This window comes from Neophocaena asiaeorientalis, unplaced genomic scaffold, assembly GCF_003031525.2.
Source record: "Neophocaena asiaeorientalis asiaeorientalis breed wild unplaced genomic scaffold, Neophocaena_asiaeorientalis_V1.1 scaffold62, whole genome shotgun sequence".
Taxonomy (NCBI): domain Eukaryota; kingdom Metazoa; phylum Chordata; class Mammalia; order Artiodactyla; family Phocoenidae; genus Neophocaena; species Neophocaena asiaeorientalis.
This window is the reverse complement of record NW_020175191.1, coordinates 7,419,896-7,441,110: the sequence shown is the minus strand read 5'-3', so window position 1 is coordinate 7,441,110 and position 21,215 is coordinate 7,419,896. Positions and strand designations below refer to the sequence as shown.

The window sequence follows — 21,215 nt, the reverse complement described above, 5'->3', positions numbered from 1 at the left end:
ATGGAATCTACTCTTGGAGATGATGATATGAAGATTATTGAAATGACAACAGAAGATTCAGAATATTACATAAACTTAGTTGACAAAGCAGTGGCAGAGTTTAAAACAATTGATTCCAATTTTGAAAGATTTACTGTGGGTAAGATACTATCAAGCAGCATTACATGCTACAGAGAAATGATTGATGAAAGGAAGAGTCAATCAGTGTGGCAAAATTCATTCTTTCTTACTTTAAGAAATTGCCACAGCAGTCCCAGCCTTCAGCAGCCACTACCCTGATCAGTCAACTGCCATCAGCATTGAGGCAAGACCCTCCGCCAGCAAAAAGATTATGACTCGCTAAATGCTCAGATGCTGGTTAGCATTTTTTAGCGATAACGTATTTTCTAATTAGGTTTGTACATAATAGACATAATGCTATTGCATACTTAATAGTGTAGTGTAAACATCACTTTTATATTCACTGGGAAACAAAAAAATTCATGTGACTTGCTTTATTGTAATATTTACTTTATTGCGGTGGTCTGGAACCGAACCCACAATATCTCCAAGGTGTGCCTGTATGTGTTTTATGCTTCCATCCTACTAATAAATGTTCTTAGGGTCTTACTTTTCACTCCAATTTGCTTATCAAGGTAATGTTTTTGAAGACAACCCCCTTAAAATGAATTATAGTACTTGCTATTATTACAATCTTTTTACACCTCTACATATGCGTATTATTCAGAAAATATAGAAAATGGAAGCTAACATATATTGTGTATCTTCTATGTGTCAAGCACTGTCCTAGTGATTTTAATATATTGAGTTTGGTCCAGCAAACACATTTTGAGCACCACCCAAGTGCCAAGTGCCCAAGATAGAGATTAAGTCACATCCATGTTCTTGAGAGCGGCATCTGGCCCACGAACAAATAATTTCCATACAATGAGGGAAATGCTATTACAAAGGAGGGGCTGGTTTAGGGCAGGGTTCACGGATGAGATAAAGCCTGGGATGAATGCACTGAAGGATGAAGAAGAGAGCTAATCATGTACAGACTTTTCAATTTAAAATTCTGTGACATAACTTCCATTGTACTTCTTAAGCAAATCACCTGAGGCTTTGTAGCTGGCAGAGCTTGTCACAAATATAGAGAATAGATTGCTCAGGAAATGTGGAGAAGGGGAGATTCCTCTATACCACCTGTCTCCTACATTGGGGATGAGTGGGTGGCCATAAACTCTATTGTCAAGATAAGGGTTTCTCCAGACTGGCTGTAGAAGATAATGAACACTTCCTTGGTGACTCATTTCTTCTCTCACACTGATAGGATTTGTTCCAGTATCGTGAGATATTGCAAGGCTTGCTTGCAACAGTACTCATGGTCAATATCTCCGTCAAATATAATACGACAATGTCCAAGGCTGTAAAAATTTGCACCCTAGGGGGGCAAGGAGGAACTCTTCAATAGTTTCTTAAAATAATGAGGGGTTTAGGCTGTTTTCTCAGGATTTAGGATTGGAAAACATTTCAAGACTCTCCTTCTCATTATATGATCACTTCAGATTTTTCCACATCCCTCTACCAGACTTTATTTTTCACATTCTCTTAAAGCACCTTTTAAAAAAATCTCTTTCTCTGATCGTTCCGTTAGGTACTCCCCACTCCCCTGCCCCTACCTGATTGAGGTTCTTTATTCATGCCAGTCTAACAGAACTAAAATGTTTAGCTGTCAAAAAGTAATCGACTTTTTTTTTTGAATTTCCAAATATTATTTTATATTTTTACACATCAGGTTCTTATTAGTTATCAATTTTATACATATTAGTGTATATATGTCAGTCCCAATCTCCCAAATCATCACACCACCACCTCCCCTGCCACTTTCCCCCCTTGGTGTCCATACGTTTGTTCTCTACATCTGTGTCTCTATTTCTGTCCTGCAAACTGGTTCATCTGTACCATTTTTGTAGGTTCCACATATATGCGTTAATATACGATACTTGTTTTTCTCTTTCTGGCTTACTTCACTCTGTACGACAGTCTATAGATCCATTCACGTCTATACAAATGACCCAATTTCGTTCCTTTTTATGGCTGAGTAATATTCCTGTATATATATGTACCACATCTTCTTTATCCATTCATCTGTCGATGGGCATTTAGGTTGCTTCCATGACCTGGCTATTGTAAATAATGCTGCAATGAACATTAGGATGCATGTGTTTTTTTGAATTGTGGTTTTCTCTGGGTATATGGTTTTCTCTGGGTATTGGTGGGATATGGTAATTCTACTTTTAGTTTTTTAAGGAACCTCCATACTGTTCTCCATAGTGGGTGTATCAATTTACATTCCCACCAACAGTGCAAGAGGGTTCCCTTTTCTGCACACCCTCTCTAGCATTTGTTGTTTGTAGATTTTCTGATGATGCCCATTCTAATTGGTGTGAGGTGATAGCTCATTGTAGTTTTGATTTACATTTCTCTAATAATTAGTGATGTTGAGCAGCTTTCCATGTGCTTCTTGGCCATCTGCATGTCTACTTTGGTGAAATGTCTATTTAGGTCTTCTGACCATTTTTGGATCTGATTGTTTGTTTTTAAAATATTGAACAGCATGAGCTATTTATATATTTTGGAGATTAATCTTTTGTCTGTTGATTTGTTTGCAAATATTTTTTTCCCATTCTGAGGGGTGTCTTTTTGTCTTGTTTATGGTTTCCCTTGCTGCGCAAAACCTTTTAAGTTTCATTAGGTCCCATTTGTTTATTTTTGTTTTTATTTCCATTACTCAAGGAGGTAGATCAAAAAAAATCTTGCTGTGATTTATGTCAAAGAGTGTTCTTCCTATGTTTCCCTCTAAGAGTTTTATAGTGTCCGGTCTTACATTTAGGTCTCTAATCCATTTTGACTTTATTTTTGTGTATGGTGTTAGGGAGTGTTCTAATTTCATTCTTTTACATGTAGCTGTCCAGTTTTCCCAGTACTACTTATTGAAGAGGCTGTCTTTTCTCCATTGTATATTCTTGCCTCCTTTATCAAAGACAAGGTGACCATATGTGCGTGGGTTTATCTCTGGGTTTTCTATCCTGTTCCATTGATCTATATTTCTGTTTTTGTGCCAGTACCATACTGTCTTGATTACTGTAGCTTTGTAGTATAGTCTGAAGGCTGGGAGCCTGATTCCTCCAGCTCCATTTCTCTTTCTCAAGATTGCTTTGGCTATTCGGGATCTTTTGTGTCTCCATACAAATTTTAAGATTTTTTTGTTATAGTTCCGCAAAAAATGCCATTGGTAATTTGATAGGGATTGCATTGAATCTGTAGATTGCTTTGGGTAGTATAGTCATTTTCAAAATATTGATTCTTCCAATCCAAGAACATGTAAATCTCTCCATCTCTTTGTATCACCTTTAATTTCTTTCATCAGTGTCTTATAGTTTTCTGCATACAGATCTTTTGTCTCCCTAAGTAGGTTTATTCCTAGGTATTTTATTCTTTTTGTTGCAATGGTAAGTGGGAGTGTTTCCTTAATTTCTCTTTCAGATTTTTCAACATTAGTGTATAGGAATGCAGGAGATTTCTGTGCATTAATTTTATATCCTGCTACTTTACCAGATTCATTGATTAGCTCTAGTAGTTTTCTGGTGGCATCTTTAGGATTCTCTATGTATACTATCATGTCATCTGCAAACAGTGACAGATTTTTTTTTTTCACTACACGGGCCTCTCACTGTTGTGGTCTCTCCCGTTGTGGAACACAGGTTCCGGGCACGCAGGCTCAGCGGACATGGCTCACGGGCCCAGCCGCTCCGCGGCACTTGGGACCCTCCAGGACCGGGGCACGAACCCGTGTCCCCCGCATCGGCGGGTGGACTCTCAACCACTGCACCACCAGGGAAGCCCAACAGTGACAGTTTTACTTCTACTTTTCCATTTTGTATTCCTTTTATTTCTTTTTCTTCTCTGATTGTCATGGCTAGGAATTTCAAAACCATGCTGAATAATAGTGACAAGAGTGGACATCCTTGTCTTGTTCCCGATCTTAGAGGAAATGCTTTCAGTTTTTCACCATTGAGAATGATGTTTGCTGTGGGTTTGTCATATATGGCCTTTATTATGTTAAGGTAGTTTCCCTGAATGCCCACTTTCTGGAGAGTTTTTATGGTAAATCGGTGTTGAATTTTGTCAGAAGCTTTTTCTGCATCTATTGAGATGATCATATGGTTTTTATTCAATTTGTTAATATGGTGTATCACATTGATTGATTTGCATATATTGAAGAATCCTTGCATCCCTGGGATAAATATCACTTGATTATGGTGTATGATCCTTTTAGTGTGTTGTTGGATTCTGTTTTGATGTATTTTGTTTAAGATTTTTGCATATATATTCATCAGTGATATTGGTCGGTAATTTTCTTTTTTGGTAGTATCTTTGTCTGGTTTTGGTATCAGGGTGATTGTGGCCTCATAGGATGAGTTTGGGAGGTTTCCTTCCTCTGAAATTTTTTGGAAGACTTTGACATGGATGAGTGTTAGCTCTTCTCTAAATGTTTGATAGAATTTACCTGTGAAGCCGTCTGGTCCTGGACTTTTGTTTGTTGGAAGATTTTTAATCACAGTTTCAATTTCATTACTTGTGATTGGTCTGTTCATATTTTCTGTTTCTTCCTGGTTCAGTCTTGGAAGGTTATACCTTTCCAAGAATTTGTCCATTTCTTCCAGGTTGTCCATTTTATTGGCATAGAGTTGCTTGTAGTAGTCTATTAGGATGCTTTGTATTTCTGCGGAGTCTGTTGTAACTTCTCCTACATGAATTCATTCTCCTAAATGAATTTCTAATGAATTAGAAATTCATTTCTAATTTTATTGATTTGAGTCCTCTCCCTCTTTTTCTTGGTGAGTTTGGCCAATGTTTTATCAATTTTGTTTAACTTCCTAATGAACCAGCTTTTAGTTTTATTGATCTTTGCTATTGTTTTCTTTGTTTCTATTTCATTTATTACAGGCTGATCTTTATAATTTCTTTCCTTCTACTAACTTTGGGTTTTGTTTGTTCTTCTTTCTCTAGTTCCTTTAGGTGTAAAGTTAGATTGTTTATTTGAGATTTTTCTTGTTTCTTGAGGTAGGCTTGTATTGCTATAAACTTCCCTCTTAGAACTGCTTTTGCTGCATCCCATAGGTTTTGTATCATCGTGTTTTTGTTGTAATTTGTCTCTAGGTATTTTTTAATAGCCTCTTTGATTTCTTCAGTGATCTCTTGGTTATTTAGTAACGTATTGTTTAGCCTCCATGTGTTTGTGTTTTTTACATTTTTTTCCCTGTAATCATAGTGTTGTGGTCAGAAAAGGTGCTTGATATGATTTCAATTTTCTTAAATTTACTGAGGCCTGGTTTGTGACCCAAGATGTGATCTATCCTGGAGAGTGTTCCATGTGCACTTGAGAAGAAAGTTTAATCTGCTGTTTTTGGATGGAATGTCCTATGAATATCAACCAAATCTAGCTGGTCTATTGTGTCATTTAAAGCTTGTGTTTCCTTATTAATTTTCTGTTTGGATTATCTGTCCATTGGTGTGAGTGAGGTGTTAAAGTCCCCCACTATTATTGTGCTACTGTCCATTTCCTCTTTTAGAGCTATTAGCAGTTGCCTTATGTATTGAGGTTCTCCAATGTTGGCTGCATATATATTTATAATTGTTATATCTTCTTCTTGGATTGATCCCTTGGTCATTATGTAGTGTTCTTCCTTGTCTCTTGTAACGTTCTTTATTTTAAAGTCCATTTTATCTGGCATGAGTATTGCTATTCCAGCTTTCTTTTGATTTCCATTTGCATAGAATATCTCTTTCCATCCCCTCACTTTCGGTCTTTATGTATCCCTAGGTCTGAAGTGGGTCTCTTGTAGACAGCATATATATGGGTCTTTTTTTTTGTATCCATTCAGTGAGCCTGTGTCTTTTGGTTGGAGCATTTAATCCATTCACGTTTAAGGTAATTATTGGTATGTATGATCCTATTACCATTTTCTTAATTGTTAGGGGTATGTTTTTGTAGTTCCTTTTCTTCTCTTGTGTTGTAGAGCTGGTGTGGTTGTGCTGAATTCTCTTAGCTTTTGCTTGTCTGTAAAGCTTTTGATTTCTCCATCGATCTGAATGAGATCCTTGCCGGGTAGAGTAATCTTGGTTGTAGGTTTTTCCCTTTCATCAATTTAAATATATCATGCCACTCCCTTCTGGTTTGTAGAGTTTCCACTGAGAAATCAGCTGCTAACCTTATGGGGGTTCCCTTGTATGGCATTTATCATTTTTCCCCTATTGCTTTCAATACTTTTTCTTTGTCTTTAGTTTTTGCCTGTTTGATTACTATTTGTCTCGACATGTTTTTCCTTGGGTTCATCCTGCCTGGGACTCTCTGTGCTTCCTAGACTTGGGTGGCTATTTCCTTTCCCATGTTAGGGAAGTTTTTGACTATAATCTCTTCAAATATTTTCTCAGGTTCCTCCTCTCTCTCTTCTCCTTCTGGAACCCCTATAATGTGAATGTTGTTGTGTTTAATATTGTCCCAGAGGTCTCTTAGGCTGTCTTCATTTCTTTCTATTCTTTTTTCTTTATTCTGTCCCATGACAGTGAATTGTACCATTCTGTCTTCCAGGTCACTTATCTATTCTTCTTCTTTTTTTTTTTTTTTAATTTTAGAATTTTATTTATTTTTTTATACAGCAGGTTCATCTTAGGTATCCATTTTATACATATTAGTGTATATATGTCAATCCAAGTCTCCCAATTCATCACACCACCACCACCCCACCCCTGTCACTTTCCCCACTTGGTGTCCATACATTTGTTCTCTATATCTGTGTCTCCATTCTTATGCCTCAGTTATTCTGCTATTGATTCCTTCTACTGTATTTTTCATTTCAGTTATTGTATTGTTCATCTCTGTTTGTTTGTTCTTTAATTCTTCTAGGTGTTTGTTCTTTAATTCTTCTAGGTGTTTGTTCTTTAATTCTTCTAGGTTTTTGTTAAACATTTCTTGCATATTCTCTATCTTTGCCTCCATTATTTTTCTGAGGTCCTGGATCATCCTCACTAACATTATTCTGAATTCTTTTTCTGGAAGGTTGCCTATCTCTGCTTCATTTAGCTGTTTTTTCTGGGGTTTTATCTTGTTCCTTCATCTGGTACATAGCCCTCTGCCTTTTCATCTTGTCTATCTTTCTGTGAATGTGGTTTTTGTTCCCCAGGCTGCAAGATTGTAGTTCTTCTTGCTTCTGCTGTCTGCCCTCTCACAAAGTAACTGACTTTTTCAATAAACTTCGAGTAGACACCAAGGGTAAAGTATGAAACTCCTTATTAGTTAAAATGGGTAGTAGGTGAGTTCCTGTCATCCTAAAGCTGGAGACAATTTTTGCTTGACCTCAAATGATGAAGCAGTGAAAAGCCTTACTATTTAACTCAAAATGGAGTTCATTGGTCATTTGAAGAAGAAGGCAAATTATCACTGCCATCCAAGGTTCAATCAGGGAAACTGGAGTCAGAAAACATCCTGCAGATATGACGAAGATTTCTAACTGAAGTGTAACCTAGGTGTCAGCTTGGTGATCTAATTAAATTTGACTCAAATCCAAGTTCTATAGCTTTCCTCCCAAACTTCTCACATTTCCTTCATGTTCTCAGGACTTACTTCTACAAAGTTACACTCCATTTCTAAGCTCCCTCAAAAATAAGAACAAATTCTCTTTTCTTTCATATAAATCTGCTTCTGTAAGAAATCCACTCCCATCCTCCTGGTCTTTCCTGTCCAGTGTGGTAGCCACTAACCACATGTAGCTGTTTAAATTTAAATTTAATTGACAAAAATTCAATAAAATTAAAAATTCAACTCTTCATTTTCACTAGCCATATTCCAAGTGCTCAATGACCTTATGTGGTTAGTGGCTACTGCATTGATAGCACACTTTAGGACATATCAATCACAGAAAGTCTTATGGGGCATTTGTACTAGTATGTCATGAATTGATGTGTGCTTACTGAATATTTGTGGATATATGTCAAGAGGTCATATTTCTACTTTTCATCAGAAAATTCACTTTGATCTAAACATTTTTAACCACTTTCTCTTTTCAGCAATGCACCATCCGTCTGTAGAGATATATCAGTGTACATGCTTCCACTTGAAGGAGTTTCTTAGGAAGCAAAGTAGGATCATCACATAGATGACAATAAGATGCTTTCAAGTGGGTTTAGAGCATGAATTTTCCCAAGAGAAGAAGTAAAACATTTCTCCCTGAGAAAGTGGTAAATGTCAAAAAAAAAAAAACAAGCAACAAAAAAAAGTTAAGTGAAGATTTTGTCTGGGAAAAAGAAAGATATGAGTGAGCCTGTTTGTTCTCTAGAAGAAAATATCTAAGAAGAAAAGGGGCAGGTTTGGAAGCAACTACTCTTTCTTAGGTCACTGGTCAGATTAGCACTAAAACCTCCTCAGTATAAGGTTATAGAGATGAGGTAGGCATGATCCCAGACCTGAAGTAGCTAAAAGATTTATTATGAATCAGGCAGAAAACAGAATTTAAATATAGGTATGTTAGGACAGGAATAAAGACACAGAAGTAGAGAGTGGACTTGAGGACACGGGGAGGGGGAAGGGTAAGCTGGGACGAAGTGAGAGAGTGGCATTGACATATATACACTACCAAATGTAAAATAGATAGCTAGTGAGAAGCAGACACATAGCACAGGGAGATCAGTTAGGTGCTTTGTGACCACCTAGAGGGGTAGGATAGGGAGGGTGGGAGGGAGACGCAAGAGGGAGGACATATAGTGATATGTGTATGTGTGTAGCTCATTCACTTTGTAATAAAGCAGAAACACAGCATTGTAAAGCAATTATACTCCAATAAAGATGTTTTTAAAAAAAGATAAATACGTAGTATGAATAAACTGCTTATCATAGTGCCTGACAGCAAGAAAGCACTTTGTACATGGAAGCTGGTGATAGTGGTAGCAGAAGTACCAACAGTGGCATTGTTACTGACCAGAGTTCTTGGCTTCCTTAATCAATAGAAATTCATCAGAGGCCAGACAAGAAGTTCAGGCAAGGCTGTATTAGGGGCCCTGCTGCAGCAGGGGGTAGCAGAGAACAAACAACAGGTCCCCTTGCTTGCTCATTCCCTGAGTGGGGGCGAGCTTGTTCCTTATATGGGGTGAGGGTAGGTGTGTGTCCAGGGGCTGGGCTAGAGGGGTGGCTTAGGTGTTTTGCTCACCCCTTAGGTGGTGTTGTGTACAGGGGGCATGTGCAGTACCCTGCTTTTGCTCCTGACCTTCTTTTGCTCCATGCTCTTCAAAAGGGGCAGTTGGGTTTTTTGGTCTCTGTATCTTTTGTCCAGAATTTGCACCAGCTGAGCATGAACACAGTTATGTTTAGTCCCATACAGCAGTTTTGTATTTTGTTGCTTGAGGAGAGGTGTGTCCAGGTGCAAGCATTGCAGCACCGCAGCAAAGGGTCCCAGATCCCAGCCTGTCTCAGCATAAAGGCGTTCTTTTTATTTAACATCAAACGATGTTTGTATTTCTGAAGGTAGTAGAAGATGAGGTATTTAAGCACATGAGTGTCTATGTTGTTTGTTCCTAGTACATTTGATGTACCGCTTTGTTACCAAACCCAGGTTCAGTTGCTTCTTGCACAGGAGCCAATAATTCGAGAGGCAAGTGTCAGTAGAAAGGAAAGGTGCTTTAACCAGAAAAGCCAGTAATCTAGGGAGAAGGTGAACTTGTGTCCAGAGACCAACTCTGAAGATTCTGCTCAGCCATGACAGTTTTTAAAGGAGGAAAAGGAGGAAGAATCTCAATGAATCATCGACACAGGAAGTTGGATTCTGCATCATTCCCCATTGCTTGCAGACTGGCTGACTCTTCAGATGTTACCTTGCCTGCGTGGTCAGACTGCAGAATTGCTAAGGGGACGGTTGAGAATAGAGAGCTTGTCATTTTTTAACTGCTTCATTCTTACTTCTTACTTCTTTTTATCTAGGAAAAGAATCAGCAAGTTAGACAAGACACGGTGTGCATTCAAGAAAGCATAAGTCAGGAGTTAGGTTAAATTGCCTAGTGAGCTCATTCTTATATTAAGTTCTTTTAAGGTTAAAGGGGAACAGAAATGGGCAAACAGGAAAGGGGCAAAAGAGCTGTTTTCACCTTGAAACCTTGCCTGCTGTGCCTCAGCTGGGTTAGTCAATGTCCACCATTCACAGGTACAAAGCATAGCACAAGCAAAGGATCTATGTCAATAATGAGCGTCGTGTTCCAAGATGGAGCTGAGGCTTCTGCACCGGAAGCTGCATCTCAATAGGGCCATAAGACCAGGTTGTGGGCGCTTTTAAATGTCAAACTGAGTGGAGAGGTTATCTGAGAACAACAGGAAGCCCCTGGAGATTTATAGGCAAGGAATGAAGTAGAACAGAAGAGTGGGGCAAGCAAGTGACAACAGTGTCATCTCAGTAGGGAGAGAGGAAATGCTATGTGACCACAAAAATGTCTATGAACATGCACTGGGGGTGGAAAGACCCCTGTACCCACCAAGAGCATTGGAGTGCGGTCACACTGGCACAAAGTCCAAATTTCCTAGCTTGGCATCCCCTCCATCATCTGGGCCCTCTGTGTTTCCAGACATCTTCGCTTCTTCAGAAACCTCAGTTTCAGTGATGTGGCCCGTTCACCAACCCACTAGCCAGAGGAGCTTGTGCCTTTCTTGATCATAGCTTCCCTGGCTTCTGGGCCCTGAATGTCTCCTTCTCTTCTACAGTGCTCGCTTGCCAGACGTCCTACAGTTAAGGCAAACGTAAGTGCTTTTGCTCTTGCTGCCACCATTCCTCTGCTCATCCGCTCCCTGCGCCTAAAACGTCCCCCTCCCCTTGCTACTGACTTTCAGCCCCCCTATTCTCAAGTTCCTGCCAAGTTGCCATCTAACCTGTCCTGTGTCCCCCTAGCCAAAACACCACCCCCTCCTTGTAATACCTAAAACTACCAATTTATGCCCCTCATCCACTCTTGTGAGGTCTTGAATTAGAGCTGTTTGATCTTGCTACCAGTGTGGGAATTCTGCTAGTTGCTGAGGATGTCTGTTCCAATTATGTATTCCATAACCGGGAAGATTACCGCAGGATGGGCTTGGGGACCCACTGGGTCCACTGTGAAGTAGTCCTGAGCTAAAACACCATTGATCACCCGACCTCCATAAACCCCTACCCTGACTGGCAGACCACAGTGATGTTTGGGGTCTCCTGGAATTAGTGTCAGTTCAGAGCCGGTGTCCAGTAATCCTCAAAGAGCTGATTACCTCCTTTCCCCCCAATGCCTAGTTACTCTGGCAAAAGCCCACAGTCCTCTTTGGAGAAGGCTACGAGAGAGATTAACAGTATAAAGATAGCCTTCCCTCCGTTCAAGGGGAGCCAGGTCTTAAACTGGCTTAAGTGTGGGAATTGCTTCTTTTTGCCATCATAACTTGTAATTGCCTTTTGTTTGTGCACAGCCATCATCCTGAGACCTAGCTGTGCTACTGGATGGTTTTACTACAAGTCCTGTTGCTAGGGATATGTCCAGAAGCTGAAGAACTGGTCTGATGCTGAGGTAAGAAATCTGGCCCTTGCTTGGAGAGGCTTCTCTAAAGCAAGGGGCCACCCAAAGCTCCAGGTATCATTCAACTCAGAGCCAAGGGTCCTTCCTTGGCATCCTGAGAAGTAACCTGGCTGGTGAAATGGAGAGTAGAGGGTTATGTGCTCAACTCCTTTAATTGTGTAAGCATTGGTGGAGCATGTGCTATAGGCCCAGACCCTGGATGGGCTGCAAAGACATGAGGATGAGCAAGGAACAGCCTGCCCTCAAGGAGTTCACTGTCAGGGAGAAAGACAGAAATACATAAATCCAAAGACGATGAGATGAGGAAATTACAGAAAGAACAACTGAATTGCCATACAAGATTTACCAGCAAGAGAGCCGTGTGTAGACAGCCTCAGAGCCACCTGACGGAGAGCGAAGCATTCCAGACAAATGCAAGGCCTCACTCTCTCCATAACCCAACAAATGTACTGGTTTTATTTCACTGAGGCTTTTCTAAGAGATACCCACATAACCAGTCAGAATAAGTTACCTCAGAGTGTTGGGAGTCGTGCTGCTGTGTCTCTGAATTGTGGTTGTTAAACTGAAGTGACTGACCGGGGAGCTGTGTGGGGGAAAGGGGTGTGATCTGGTCCCAGAACTGCCTCAGAATCCCTGTAAATCAATAACTCAGAATGAGAAAGCACCTATCATGTGATAGCTACTGAGGATGCAAAGATCTTTCCTGGCCTTAAAGTGCAGAACTGGGCTTCCCTGGTGGCGCAGTGGTTGAGAATCTGCCTGCCAATGCAGGGGACACAGGTTCGAGCCCTGGTCTGGGAAGATCCCACATGCCACGGAGCAACTAGGCCCGTGAGCCACAACTACTGAGCCTGCGTATCTGGAGCTTGTGCTCCGTAACAAGAGAGGCTGCGACAGTGAGAGGCCCGCGCACCGCGATGAGGAGTGGCCCCCGCTCGCCGCAACTGGAGAAAGCCCTCGCACAGAAACAAAGTCCCAACGCAGCCAAAAATAACTAAATAAAATAAGTAAATAAATAAAATAAAATAAAAAAGTGCAGAACTGATGCAAGATTGTGACATTTAAACAAAAAATTGCAATGCAGTATGAGCATAAGCGACTTTCCCAAGATTACACTGAGAATAACCAGCAGAGCAAACCCAGGGAAGCTGGCCCCAATGCAATGCTTTCCTAAGCAGATGTGAATGACAGCAAAAAATAAAAAAAGAGCCAAACACAGAAAGGGCCTCCCGGATTCCGTCCACTGAAAGAAGAAAAAGCTCATGGACAGCGGTGGACTTCTCCTCAGTTCTTGGGAAGCAACTTGGAGAAATCCTGGACAGAGGTTTGTACTGCCTGTCCCTGGAGAGTCCAACACTAATTCTGCCAAAAGAAAGAGGAAGACATCTGGGGGGCTTTGGAATAACACAGACCTGAGTTTAAATCACGCTCTGCCACACATTAGTTGCAGCTATACCTCGCTTTACCAGTTTTCTTCTGTAAAATGGGAATAACACTTTTATCCCATGGGGTTGTTGGGAGGATTCATGAAAAGAACTTGCAAAAAGCCTGTGGCACACGGTGGATGCTCAATTCAGGTTTTCAAGGCAAAAACGATCCACATGATTGATACCAAGCCTTAGCAGGGTTAACCACTCCTGAACCAGAGTGCAGAGAAGGTGCCAGGAAGGACCAGAGAAATTGACACCACGGCTGCTGTGCTCCTTGGTTCCTAGCTGGCATCTTAGTTCACAAGACTCCTGGAGGTGATGGAGGTGGCAGTTAAAAGATCAGGAAGACCTGATCTTGGACCGAAGAGGCAGCGCTCTTAGTTCTAACTGTGTGAACTGACAGGAAAGGGAAACATCATTTAAACAGAAGGAGCCTGTTGCCTCTTCTGTCCCAGGAATCTTTTGTAACTGGTACACTCACTACACGTTGACTGGTAATCCAGCTTCTGTGCGTCACAAATTTAAAAGTCAAATGAAATTACGGGTATATGGATGGACCTAGAGTCTGTCATACAGAGTGAAGTAAGTCAGAAGGAGAAAAACAAATACCGTATGCTAACACATATATATGGAATCTTAAAAAAAAAAAAAAAAAGAAAGGTTCTGAAGAACCTAGGGGCAGGACAGGAATAAAGACACAGATGTAGAGAGTGGACTTGAGGACACGGGGAGGGGGAAGGGTAAGCTGGGACGAAGTGAGAGAGTGGCATTGACATATATACACTACCAAATGTAAAATAGATAGGTAGTGGGAAGCAGACACATAGCACAGGGAGATCAGTTAGGTGCTTTGTGACCACCTAGAGGGGTGGGATAGGGAGGGTGGGAGGGAGACGCAAGAGGGAGGACATATAGTGATATGTGTATATGTATAGCTCATTCACTTTGTAATAAAGCAGAAACTAACACAACACTGTAAAGCAATTATGCTCCAATAAAGATGTTAAAAAATAAGATTAAAATTAAAAAAAGAAATTATGGGTATAAAAACATTCTGGTATTATCAACTGGTTGGTAAATTATCATTAAGCAGTCACCACATCTAATCCTGAGCAAGTTCAAAGGCAAACATGAGAGTAGCAACCACAGCCAAAACCATGTTTTTATTAAATTAATTTGTTTTATTATGTAGACAGATCCTGTAACACAACCCCAAAAGAGCATAAAGTATATATCTCTGTCTAGCTATAAAATGTGCATATATAAAATGATTTCTTTATTTGGGCAGTCAGTGTCTTGTTAGAGAACAGCACATTTTACAGTCAGTGGTTTCTTAGGTTTGTTGAAGTGCAGTTATTATAATATAAAATTATAACAATTCTATCCTCCTAACAACTCCCTTGTGTAGCCCTAATTATCTCCTCCATTTACAGATAAGGAAGAGAGGTGAAGTGACTTGTCAAGGTCACATACACTAAAAACAGGCAAGACCAGGACCCCAGGCACTTCCACTGACGCTAAAGCTCATGCTCTTGCCTCAAGCTGCCTCCCCCTCTGAGGCCTGACACCTGTGACAGTTGTGTTTTCTCCCAAGGTGACAGGAAGTCTTCTGTGGGGCTTAGATCCCAAGGGGAGACAGGGGCTGTGTGTGCCCATGCTGCCTGGTGCTCTAGGGTTCTGAAGTGAGGGCCATGCTTTTCTATTTTTTCTAATTTTTATTGAAATACAGTTGATTTACAATGTTGTGTTAGTTTCAGGTGTACAGCAAAGTGATTCAGTTATACACATATATACATATATATATTCTTTTTTAGATTCTTTTTTCTCATAAGTTATTACAAGATATTGAGCTCCCTGTGCTATACAGTAGGTCCTTGTTAGTTATCTATTTTACATATAGTAGTGTGTATATATTAATCCCAAACTCCTAACTTATCCCTCCCCCACCCTTTCCCTTTTGGTAACCACAAGTATGTTTTCTAACTCAGTGAGTCTATCTCTGTTTTGTAAATAAGTTCATTTGTATAATTTTTTAGATTCCACATACAAGTGATATCATATGATATCTGTCTTTGTCTGACTTACTTCAGTTAGTATGATAATTTCTAGGTCCCCCCATGTTGCTGCAAATGGTACTATTTCATTCTTTTTTACGGCTGAGTAATATTCCATTGTGTATATGTACCACATCTTTATCCATTCTTCTGTCGATGGATATTTAGGTTGTGGGCTGTGCTTTTTCTCCGCGTCTTACTCTTCCGCCATCTTCAAGGTCCCCTGGGCTGTGCTTTTAAATTTCACATCTCCTCCTTGCCCTCAGCTCGAGTGTCAGTCGTATGGAAACGGAGCCCACCTGGCATCTATCCTGAATTTAAAGGAAGCCAACACCATAGCAACGTACATAGGTGGCTGTCAAAGAAACAAGCCCGTATGGATCTGCCTGCATGACCTGCAGAAGGTAACCTCAGACTTGGCCCACAAATGCCCCTTGGGAAAGCCAGATAGATAGCCCCTCTCTGGGAAACAGCTCCAGGCGTACTGACACACAACAGGTTTTCTTCAGTCACCTGCCTACGATTGATAGAGGCCAAAGCTTCAAGGTTAGGGAGGAAACAATTTCCTCCACTTACAGACCTGTCTAATTAAAGTTCTCCCACATCTTTGAACACAAAATCACCAGCTCTTCAGAGCCTTTAAAAAGAAGTTTGTGGGGCTTCCCTGGTGGCGCAGTGGTTGAGAATCCGCCTGCCGATGCAGGGGACACGGGTTCGTGCCCCGGGCCGGGAAGATCCCACATGCCACAGGGCGGTTGGGCCTGTGAGCCATGGCCACTGAGCCTGCGCGTCCGGAGCCTGTTGCTCGGCAACGGGAGAGGCCACAACAGTGAGAGGCCCGCGTACTGCAAAAAAAAATAAATAAGTTTGTGTAACTATATACGGGTATATACAAATAAACACACATACACAGAGACCCGTTATGAGACCAAGCTTAGTTAAACCCCTATTAGATCTTGAGTTAAAGTTGGAAACTTTCAGCTAAGCTTTTTGCTAGATGCTATCATGTTTTTTATGTTATCCTAAACTTTCTTCACTGGTCCCTCATTTTACCCGCCTCAATACCTCATAGTAAGAAATGACATGTGAGGTTGCTGAGGTCTCTATGTGGGATCTGCAGTTTACAGATTCTTTGTGGGGCTTCTATGTTAACCCAAAAAAACACAGAGAATACAAGGAGAAAAACCCCAGACTTTCTGTTTCTTGATAAACTTTGCCATAGATGTTACATATATTTTATACAACGAATTTTACATTTTTATATATTCACATTGCTATCAATCAGAGCTCTCTCATTCAGAGATAGGATAAATACTTACATCAATTTCTACCAGATTTTTTTTGTAATTTAATTTTTTTACCTTCATGACTGAGGCTAATAAACCGTCTAACAAATTGTGCAATGTCTCTAGTTATCAAAGAAATGCAAATTAGAATAACAATATAATTTGACATCAGATTATTAGACTTTTGCTTTGTCTTAATGAATAATATTTTTAAGGACAAGGAGAAATTTCCCAGTAAATGAGGATGTAAATTCCTACAACTGAACTGTTTTTGGAAAGCAGTTTGGCAATAAATATCAATAACCTCAAAATATTCATGCCCTTTGGCCATTAATTCTACTTCTGGGATGCTAGCTTTAAAGAATAATTTTAAGTACAGAAACAGCTTTGCAAATAAAGTGGTTCATAGCAGTATTCTTAGCAATAATTGTAAATTGGAAACAATGTAAACATCAATCAATAAGAGAATTAGTAAGGTAAATTATGGTGCATTCTTACCATTAAAAAATGTTTGGAATGCAAGATGCTACACAATTGAATATATATTTTAAAGGCCACCACATTTTTCAGTATATAAAAATATCGTGATAGACAAAAATGGTTGCACCAAAAGTAAATATAGTAAAATATTAGTAATGTTTTCCTCCTAGAGATTAAACGGAGTGACTTTCTTATTTCCCCGTCTTTACACATTTCTGTGCTTTCCCAGTTTTTACAGTGAGAACCATGTTTTACATGGGTCTGGGCTGTGAGCAGGTGGGCAGGCTGATGTGTACATGTCTCCCGTCTCCTGTCATTTGCAGGGGCAACAGTGGACGTGGCTCGATGGGGCCACGTATATTTACAGAACTATGTCTGGCAAGTCCGTGGGTGGGAACAAGTACAATGCTGAGATGAACGCCGTGAACAGTAAGTTCTATTGCATCTCTTGCCAAATCGCAGCTCCTTCCCTTTCCCATGAAGAGCAAAGATGCATATTGACTCCTCTTTGCTCCATTTCACACCAGCAACTTTTTTTTCCTACAAGGCAACGGCCTTGTCGCAGACATTTACCGACCATTTTACAATCTTTGCCATATCACCGTACCAGCGGTTCAGTTATCAATATATTCTTTAAATCCACTCACTTTTTTCTTTCTTTTCTTTTGATTTTTAATAACTCATTTTTAAATTGAAGTATAGTGGGTTTACAATGCTGTGTTAATTACTCCTGGGCAGCAAAGTAATTACGTTCACTTTTCTTCTTAAATATGTTTATCTTAAAATTCTGTTACATACCATGAGGGGGAAATATGTCACATTTGGGGAAAACCAGGCTACAGGGAGCAAATATATGTGACTCCTTTCTGGCTTCTTTATAGTTAGGGTTCCGCATGAGCCCTGGCAACCTCGCCTTTGCCTGGGTTATCTCCTCATTTGTTTCTCTGAGCATGCGGTGCCTGGAACCTCAGCTGCAGGCTGCACACAATCACTCCTCATTTCTCTTGCCTGCCTTCATTCTTTGCTTTTGTTTTGTTTTTTTTAAGTCTTTGCTTTTTTAATGCTAATAAGCTAGGGTTTTCAGCCTTGGTACAAATGACATTTGGGGGTGGGTAATGCTTTGTCTTGGGGCCTGTCCTCTGCATTGTAGGTTGAGCATACCCTAGTCACTAACCAGCAGATGCCAGTAGCATCCACACAGACACAGGTTGTTACAACAAAAAGTGTCTTCAGACTTTGGTAAATGTCCCCTAGGGGGACACAATCACTCCTATTTGAGAACCACAGCTAATAAGTGATATGAAAAGAAAACAGAATGTCAAAGATCAAAAGCACACTTGATATGAAAGAGAACATCCCAGTGGGTTTAAAAAGTCATCATACTGTCACTAAGACTCCCCCACTAGCCAGGGGGTGGGTCAGGGAAACAGCCCAGACTGAGGACTCAGATACTGGGGCTCAGGTGGAAAGGGGCGTGGAACAGGGTTTACTGTTGTCTGAGGAATAAAGCTTATACGCACAAAAGAGTGAGAGATCTTTCTGACAGCAAAGGATGAATGATGGCCATGTGGAGACAAACTCTGAGGCAGAGCTCTAGGTAAACCCTCAGAGGTAAGTTGGTCATATCACAGACCAAGGAAGGACTTTCCACAGTCTTTCAGAGACTACAGCTGCTGCTGTTAAAGGAATAATTCATCTCAGATGGAAGGAACACACCAAGACCAATAGGTAGAAGCTACCAAAATGTGGATTTCTATCCAAACTAAGGAAAAATATTTTGAACAATCAGCCCTGTCCAAAAACATAATGGGCTACCCCAGGAAGTAGTGAGAAACCCATCACTAGAGTGAACCAAGCAAAAGTGGACATTGTTGTTGTAGTTGCAGCGTCAAAAGTGTTAAAAGAGGCTCACAGCACATGAGAGTCAACTGAGGAACATTTTTAAAATATTAATTCCAGGGATTGCTTCAGACCAACAACATGAGAATCTCTAGGGCTGGATGCCCGACCGAGCTTCAGGGAAGCAATGGACCAGATGCCTCCCAAAGTCCCTCCCATGATCCTAAGATTTCACTTGGACAAAGTTCTCAGACAAAAATCTTTCCCCTGTCAGTCTGTGTTTACATCAGCAAATTTCCCAACGACGAAGTTTCCTGTGTGGGACTCAGAAGCCAGACGTCCACCTGAGAATGCCAGGCCATTGGACGCTACCCTTCCCTTTCACCCAGCGCAGCTCTCCACTCTCAGAATACAGGCTCTCGTGGCAGAAAAGTACAAGGAATGAAACAAGGATTAGAAACTGGTGAAGGTAGAATGTAAAAGGACATTCCCTCAGCCTCCTCAATGTCACTTTATATTTGTATAACAGATTTAGCCTCACCAACTCAGTGGCTAAATTGTTTTTCTAAGATTCACAAGGTTTTTTTAGGCCTCACACTCACATCCTGTGTGTGTGCCTGTCTGTGTGACTGGCCTTGTTCCTTTTTTCTATCTATTTAGAAAGACTCTGACCCTCTGGAAAATTGTATTTCATGGTGCCTCCTGACTTATCTACTGGTCCATCTTGAGATATTGAATAATGATAACTAGGGTTCTATAACTGAAAAATAAATTTCATATTCAATATAGTTTAGGTCAAAACCCTGGGCTTGGGGCTTCGCTGGTGGCGCAGTGCTTGAGAGTCCGCCTACCGATGCAGGGGGCACGGCTTCATGCCCCGGTCCGGGAAGATCCCACATGCCACGGAGCGGCTGGGCCCGTGAGCCATGGCCGCTGAGCCTGCGCGTCCGGAGCCTGTGCTCTGCAACGGGAGAGGCCACAACAGTGAGAGGCCTGCGTACCGCAAAAGAAAAGAAAACAAAACAAAACAAAAACAACCCTGGGCTCTGCATTCTGAATGCCTGGGGTTAGGAGTCCAGCTCCTGCTCTCAGCTGTGTGACCCTGACCAGATTTTTTAATTCTCTGTGCCTCAGATGCCACTCTGTAAAGGGGAAAAAGTACTACAACTAATCATCGTAATATATGTCAAGTGCTCATCACGGTGCAAGCTTGGCTCGTGGCTCTCATGGCCTGGAGGGGCGAGTGCATCCCTGCACTTGCCCCTCTGGTGTTGAGGAATGGAAGAAGAGAGTGAAAAGAGACACCTCTCTAAATTAGTGCCCACAGGGGAGCTTGCTAACCCTTGGTTGTGTGATGCCTCATGCCATGTTCTCTTTGCCCCACACCATGACAGTGCCCAGAACGCTTGTATCTCCATCTCATTTACGCTCTGTGGACCCGCTCTGGGGCCCATGGCTGCAATAATGAGCAGGACCCATCCTCTATACCTCTTGAGAACCAGGCACATGAGGGGGTGTGCCTCACCCCGCCTTGTCTGGCTGTGCCCCCATGCCCTCTCTCTAAGGGCTCTCATCCCAGCGACCTGACACACACTGGTACTGGTGTCAGGGCCAGATCTGCAAGTCAGAGCCAGGCAGACATCCAGCTGGGGAAAAACTCATCACTCTATGGAAGACGCCCCAGAATGACAAGTGATTCTGTGGAGCTTGGTTTCTGGAAGGGAAATAATTGGACCTCTCTTCAAAACTACTTCAGTCCTTCAAAAGTCCTTCCTCTCAGTCCTCCTTTATAAATCAGTGGCCAGATGGGACACGGCTGGCTTCAGCAGCTTCCAATTCTTTGAACTTCAGATGGGATCTTTGTAACTCCTCAGCTGTGGACGTCAGGGAAGATCACCGTCTGTTCCTTACAGCATCCTGTTTCAAACATGAAAGAGCCTCTTGTTTTCGGTTGGTTTATGTCAAGCCCTGCCTTCCCTCAAAAGCAGTGCTGGTGTAGGGTGTCTGCAATTGTGTGACATTTAAATTATTTTTCTTTCTTTCTTTCCATTAGTACCTGTTTTAGTCAGGATTCTCCGGAGCAATGGAAGAAATAGAAGGGAGAGAGAGAGAGAGATTGATTTATCTTAAGGAATTGATTCATGCGATTGTGGGGCTGGCAAATCTGAGGTGCACAGAGCAGGTCAGCAGTCTGGACGTTCCTGTGAGTTGATGCTGCAGTCTTGAGGCTGAGGGTAGCCTGAAGGCAGAATTCCTCCCTCTTTTCCGTGGACCTCAGTCTTTTCTCTTAAGGCCTTCACTGATTGGATGGTTACTACATTATGGAGGGTAATCCGCTTTACACACAGTCTGCTGATTTAAATGCTCATCACATCTAAAAAGAAAAATACCTTCACAGCAAGACGTAGACCGGTGTTTGACCAAACAACTGGGCACCACATCCTAGCCAAGCTGACCAGTAAAAGTATGTACCTTATCCATGGGTCCAAGCAAAACACCCCGAGGTC

General features: G+C 41.3%; 1 protein-coding gene across 1 annotated transcript; it reads left to right on the top strand.

Annotated features, from left to right (window-relative positions):
• On the top strand, positions 1-20,404 carry REG4 (regenerating family member 4). Its single transcript, XM_024764804.1, is given in 5 exon segments — positions 1-139; positions 11,513-11,610; positions 15,370-15,507; positions 17,193-17,298; positions 20,274-20,404. Coding segments are annotated over 5 exon segments (612 nt in total).
• Positions 20,405-21,215: the final 811 nt, after the last annotated feature.